This window comes from Cicer arietinum, chromosome 1, assembly GCF_000331145.2.
Source record: "Cicer arietinum cultivar CDC Frontier isolate Library 1 chromosome 1, Cicar.CDCFrontier_v2.0, whole genome shotgun sequence".
NCBI classification, from domain to species: domain Eukaryota; kingdom Viridiplantae; phylum Streptophyta; class Magnoliopsida; order Fabales; family Fabaceae; genus Cicer; species Cicer arietinum.
Genome location: NC_021160.2, coordinates 48625561 through 48632059, shown reverse-complemented (window position 1 = coordinate 48632059; position 6499 = coordinate 48625561). Strand labels below are relative to the sequence as shown.

General features: G+C 33.1%; 1 protein-coding gene and 1 long non-coding RNA gene across 3 annotated transcripts; one reads left to right on the top strand and one right to left on the bottom strand.

The window, feature by feature from the left end:
- Positions 1-394: 394 nt before the first annotated feature.
- On the bottom strand, positions 395-6043 carry LOC101512443 (DNA-directed RNA polymerases II, IV and V subunit 8B-like). Of its 2 annotated transcripts, none has more exons than XM_004487368.4 (5): positions 5882-6043; positions 4884-4999; positions 2790-2923; positions 1156-1253; positions 395-759 (listed from the first exon to the last, which is right to left on the bottom strand). In XM_004487368.4, exons 2-5 carry the CDS (start codon positions 4954-4956, stop codon positions 642-644), a joined length of 423 nt encoding a protein of 140 aa, XP_004487425.1. In that variant the 5' UTR covers positions 4957-4999; positions 5882-6043; the 3' UTR covers positions 395-641. The 2 variants fall into 2 exon arrangements, with proteins under 2 accessions (XP_004487425.1, XP_004487426.1); XM_004487369.4 differs by having other exon boundaries at positions 5879-6035.
- Positions 3269-4329, top strand: LOC113785175 (uncharacterized). Its single transcript, XR_003471320.2, has 4 exons — positions 3269-3305; positions 3451-3540; positions 3639-3710; positions 3939-4329. It is a non-coding gene; the product is annotated as an uncharacterized lncRNA (long non-coding RNA).
- Positions 6044-6499: the final 456 nt, after the last annotated feature.

Here is a 6499-nt window from a genome sequence, read left to right as displayed (position 1 = left end):
AATTGAGTCTTTTCCAAATCACATAGGTTCAATATCATAAAACATGATATTTTAGATATTTTAAAGACTGACAGTTGTTTTTGAAAAAAAAAAATCTTAAAATGACGTGCTTTTAAAACAATAAGACAAAAACAAGTACAAATCCAATCTTGCTCAGAGACATAAGGGGATCAAAGTTCGACTATCTTATGTTTTGCTTGTGAGTTTAGCATCCAATGTTAGTGCTTGCACAATCAATCGAGTGTAAGGTAGAAATCATTATTTCAAAAGATAAGTATGCAAAAGATAGAAAATGGTGAAGCATAAAAAAATGCAATTAAGTGCTCATTTAAAAAATACCATCGTCAATGGAGAGTGGGGACAATAAATCAAGGAAGATCTTGATATGTAAAAATGTGAGCAATAAAATCATGAGATTAGCACCCTTTTTAATAGGGATTCAAAGCAATCAAATAGTCTAATTTCATAATAATGTCTTTAATTTCGTAGAAACATTCAAAACAGAACCCTAATCTCCCAAAATACTAGTGTATGCTACGCCAAATTATCATTAACAAATTACCAATACAGGATCATAGCGTACTTAAAACTTGGTGCCAGCTAGCATGTTTATCTTCTCAACAACAGGTAACATCAGCAGTTCAACTTTCAAGCTTCCTTATTAGCAAAAACATCGTCTGATCAACTGCGAAGTTGACACAGTGGGAAGGATCCCCTCTCAGCATCAGCTGAAGTCCGCCAAATGATGCATATACCTCCCTGGAGCAAGATAAAAGAGCTCAGTCAGAACTGGCCAATCTCATAAAACAAAAAATAGGCCAATGGATTATGCATTTCCAAGTAGACACTAAGATAGGAAAAAAATTATCCCATTGAATTTTTGTGTGACAAAAACTAGATTGACATGCATAGACATAGTAACAGTATCTGAAATTCGAACTTTATTAGCACCTCAAAAGTCTGCCAATCATATGCAACACACCTCGGATCCCATTGATTTCAATATACAATAATAGTTAAGGTCGGTTATATGGATCAATCAAAGCAAACTTTTGATGAATCATGTATATTACAACATCTTACATTCCTAGGTGATATTATGATGAAAATAAAATTGAGTAATACAGCAATATAACATGGGAAACATTGACATACACTTCAGGCGGAGAACGCGTAAGTCCATCTGCTGTAATGTCATATAACCTTCCATACATGATGTATTCAAACTTTTCTTGGATTGAAACTGAGCCATCCTGGAGGGAAATCAATTCAGAGTAAAGGCAATATCCACTTCTTGAGACAAATAAAATCATTTAAACTGCTTCAACAGATATCTATTTTAGAAAAAACAAATATTTTCCTAACAGAAAAGCTCAGTAACAATACTGTAATTGCAATTTGTCTTTACTAATTTATGACACCAAGAAATCGTCAACCATCTACATTATATGCTTAATTAAGCATTTGGTCCCTTATGTTTATTTTAGGTATCACTTTGGTCTCTTATGAATTAAAGTTCCGTTTTGGTCCCAAACCTTACACCAAGATGGACCTTTCTGTCAAGTAACCAACAAAAATGGTTTATTCCTATGTGACAATCATATCCCTTGTGTAGCATCCAACATGTGGTAACGTAGACGTAATTAGAATTTTGGTCTCCTATATGTATTTTAGGCTTCATTTTAACCCCTTATAAAATAATATAAAAAAATGTTTTGTTTTGTTTTGGGTGGGGGGTGGGCGACAGTCACTGGTGCAGATGGTAGCAGAGTGACATTGTGGGGCTGCAATTAGCAGCAGTGATAGGTCATTGCGTAAGGCGACGAGGCTTGGTCGCCATTGAAGGAGTTGGCTGGTAGCGAAGAGAATTGTGCATTTGGGTTCCGGCAAGAGTGGTTGTTTGTTGGTGCTACACGGAGGCATGTGTGGCTCTTTTGTGGCTGCGAGTTAACAGTGATAAAGTTGGGAAGATGGGGGAACTAAAATGAAACTTAAAATAAACATAAGGGACCAAATACTTAATTAAGTCTTCGTGTCACCACAAGTTGCATGCCACACAAGTAATATGACGGACATGTCAGCAAACACAATTGGTGTTTGTTGATCATCACTTAATGGAAAGAACTTACATGGTATAACAATTAAAACATTCAGGACCAAAATAAAACCTAAAATAAACATAAGGTACCAAATAATTAAGCGTAATTTGCTTGATCCTTTACATGCATTAGAATTATTAGTTCTGACTTCAAAACAAATGTATTTGCAGGTAGATAACCTAAGAGAGTATTGATGTGAGAGACCACACTGGTGTTATTTGTTTTTCAAGGAGTTTACTGTTCTTTTAGATATGACCATTTAACAGTCATTTTTTTGGATCTTCTCAGCTTGATCAACTACAAACTGGACTCCTATATTTCAAATGCATGGAAGACATTTAAACCTCTTAAACTCGGTGCCTTCTCATTCAGAATTTGCCTTGACTGGCCCATGCTGCTAATTATAGGAAATATACGTTTGGTAAGAGTTGTTCCAAATTTTGACACCGGTGTATCAGAAAATAAGAAAAAAAAATGATAAACTTCTAAGTTAGCACCAATAGAAAGAACCTCCACAGTTGACATGATATGTAAAATCGAAAGAACAGTTTTATCATAGGTCCTCAAACAATCAACCAGATAATAAAGCATATACTAGAGTAGGATTATGTAGATAAATTACTTACTTTATATTGGCCATAATGGAGCATGGAAGTAAGGAACCACAAATTAAATGAGTACTTAATTTACCTTGGTATTTAAAACAAGCGATGGAGACAAAGCCAACAAGAATCTTTCCTTTTTGTTCATAGGATAAATCTCTGTATTCACATCTAGAAGCATGTACATGTCAAGCTTCTCACTTCGTGCAACAATCCGAGAAACTACAAGATAGTCAAGAATGTAAACATCATACATACAAACAGAGAGGACTGCAAAGCTACATCCCTAAATGCAGCAAGTACAAACGAGTGTCAAAATACAATGGGATTTAATATTTAAAAATGGTGTCCGAAGAATAGTATTGCATATTGTACAGCACATTGCTAAAAGTAAATGCAATTTAGTTGCAGATTTCTATAATCAACTGCCAAATTGCATCCTAAGCGGCGAATGTTTACATTATTAAATACCAGACTTCTCCTAGATTCATAATATTTTTTTATCTTTTAGTGCACTTTACAGACACAGGGATTTGGATTGTCTAACTTTGGCTTCTCTACCTTTCCTCCTACTCCGTATACAAGGCCTGACATCACCTCATCGGTACTTCATTAATAGTTATTTGCTATTCTCACAATAACTGTATTATTTTCTTCTTGCGTTGATCCTTTGTTTCTATTTTTCTCCTGTCATGGTCGTGGAACTCTTTGATAATTGGCATTGAACAATGTCGTCTTGACTTTAATAGGACAAAGGAGATATTATTTTAGAAGGTAGCAGACACCCTTGTGTTGAGGCACAAGACTGGGTGAATTTTATACCAAATGATTGTAAGCTTGTAAGTATTCACGAGGTCCTTGGAAGGTAATAGAAATTTCTTCATTTAAATTTTGGGGTTACTGATGAGTTTATATTTTGCTTTTTGTAACAAATCAGATCAGAGGAAAAAGTTGGTTTCAAATAATAACAGGGCCTAACATGGGCGGGAAATCAACATTCATCCGGCAGGTACTTCTGTACTACTGTTTTGGTAAAATCAATCACTGTCATATGTCTTACAATTATTTTCAGACCTTATCTTTCTACTTTTATGCTGATGTTAAGCATGGCATGGCCATCAAATTTGGGTCCCTCACCTTTCTTTGTATAGATATTTATTTTACGTATACAATTCAGATACTGGTATCGTTGCTATTTGGGGTTTGAGACTTGATTAGCATAAAGGTTTCTGTGTAGGTGGGCGTGAATATTTTGATGGCACAAATTGGTTCGTTTGTTCCATGCGACAAAGCCAGCATATCTGTTCGTGATTGCATTTTTGCTCGTGTTGGTGCAGGTGACTGCCAAGTGAGTTGTATTCCATATTTTTGGCTCCTCTTAGTAGCATTTTAATATCTTTGTTACTTTTTACTTGGCATAGATCAACTTGTTCAATTATTTATTGATTTTTTATATTAAATTTAGATTAGTTATCTTTAATCTAAATGCATAAAACAGAGATTGTTCTTCTAATATAATCTTTTTTAATGCTTTATTCAAATAAGTAATAACATTAATGGGACCATTGTCATTTGGTGAAATATAATTTATTTTGGAAATTCTATTTATTCTTTTGTTTTCTGTCTCTACCTCCTTCGCATTTGGCTTCTCTACCTTTCCCTACCTTTCTCTCTATATCTCTCTACATTTTGTTTTCTCTCTCATGATTCTCTCTCCATCATAAATATCATACCCTCCTATTTTATCACAAAATTTGCCCAAAGTTACTCTACCTTTAACAAGCCAAAGGTAGACAATCCAAATCCCAGACACAGCCAGAGCAAAATTTATTTTTCCTCAATTTGCTTAATTGACTTTTGTTCAATATGATGATCTGATTTTCTCATACGTATAATTACCCTGAAAATATCACATATCCACCTGCAGCCCATTGTATATTCAGATAGATAACCAAAAAAACAGCATAAAACCATAGCACCTAACAAGTAACAACCAAAGAATTTCTGTTGAGGCAACCTTCAAAGGAATCAAAACAAAGGGTGCTACTTCACCCCAGTATTAAATCACATTATCAACTCATTAGAACAACTTTGCATATCCAAAACATCCATAACTTCAATGCAATTTGAACCTTTTTGCTTTATTCTTCAAAAGAAAAAAATAAACAAGAGATGCACTTACCTTTGTCATACTTTTTTCCATCTGGGTCTACATCCACAATCTTAAAAATGTCATCGAAAAAAAGCTCACTCATCCTTCTTAGTCAATTGGGTGCGCTTCAGAACAACAGCCTCTCACTAAACACACATAAAATAAACACCAGAACAGAAGTTTAGAGACCATCATACTATTTACACCAAGCTGAAAATTTAAAATTGTGCATAATGTAAAAAGGATTAAAATCAAATTATTGTAATATCCAATCCAACCTTCAAGCATCTAATAAAAAATATTTCACATATGATGCCTAACATAACAGAATTAGACCTTACAATGAAAACAATAAATTATTTCAACAATTACAATATTGGATAAAATTCAGAGCCTCTTAGGATTAGCTTATTTAACCATACTTACCGGCATAAACACTTGTGAAATTGTTTGAAAGAGATTATGAAAAAAAGTTATTTTTAGTTCATAAGCTCTCCAAGATAGTTTATGAAAACAACTTATAGCTTATATGAAAATAGTTATACTTTACTTTATCTTTTGTTATAGAAATAGGTTATACATAAGCACTTATATGACAAGAATTTATACTGTAAGCACTTAACTAAAATGTTTATCCAAACAGGACCTCAATCATATATTCCAGCCACTAAGAATAAGTAAAATTCTATCAGCCAAGGCATTCTCAGTGTACCATCCTTATCCGTTTTTCTCCTATATTTTCTTTTATAAAAAATTGAATGCAATGTTTTGAAATTGACACCAAATTTCGTAATATATAACTTTCTCCCATTAGTAACGATTCAACAGGAACCATTTTGCATAAAACTCAATGAAGACGCAAACTAAGGTACTTTAGCAGACGGTGAACCAGTGGCGGTGTAGATTGCCTTTAGCAGTGGCAGCTATTACGGCCGCAGATTGCACTGGAATCGCATCCTCGCGCGCACTACATGAAAGGGGAATGAAAAATTGGAAATAAAAAAGGAAAATCTGGAAGACTTTACCACCTGTTTCTGGCGTTCGACGGATGATTCCGGCTGCTTTTTCCGGCCACCTTACGGCAAAGGTGAGTTCGGTGCGACTCTATTTTGTGTTTCTGATATAAGGGTAAAGCCTGCTGAGTTTTGTTGTTTCTGGGTTTTAGTTTTTTTTTTTTTTTACAAAGTTGTTTTAGGGCTTTTATTGGTTTTTATTTGCGGGAGGAATTTCTTTTTTTTTTTTTTGTATAAATTTTACGGGAGGATTTTAATTGTGAAAATGTTTTTTTTTTTTAAATCCATTTATTTGTTTTAATAAAATAAAAAATATAATGACAAAAAATGCAAAGAATTTTCCTATCAAATAAAAAAAATATGATTGCATATGATAATTATAAGAGATATAATGTAAATTAGTTTTACATTAATATTCTATAAAAATAAAATATTATTAGTTATTTTTAAAAAAATTGTTACTCTATAATATAGATTTACAAAATAAAATGTTCTCATTAAATGATAGTATAATATTATAAATATGATTGCATGTTCATTGTACTTACAATACAATATAGTATGATTTTCTTTTTACCTTTGTATGATAAATTATAAACAACTATCCATAAATATCAATAGATAAAATATATA

Bases quoted from the DNA above. Each gene is read 5' to 3' on its own strand.
- LOC101512443 (XM_004487368.4), bottom strand. From the start codon at position 4,956: ATGAGTGAGCTTTTTTTCGATGACATTTTTAAGATTGTGGATGTAGAC. The intron at 2,924-4,883 runs GTAAGTGCATCT...ACTATCTTGTAG, and splicing joins TGGAAAAAAGTATGACAAAG to TTTCTCGGATTGTTGCACGA. The intron at 760-1,155 runs GTATGTCAATGT...ATCTTGCTCCAG, and splicing joins ACGCGTTCTCCGCCTGAAGT to GGAGGTATATGCATCATTTG.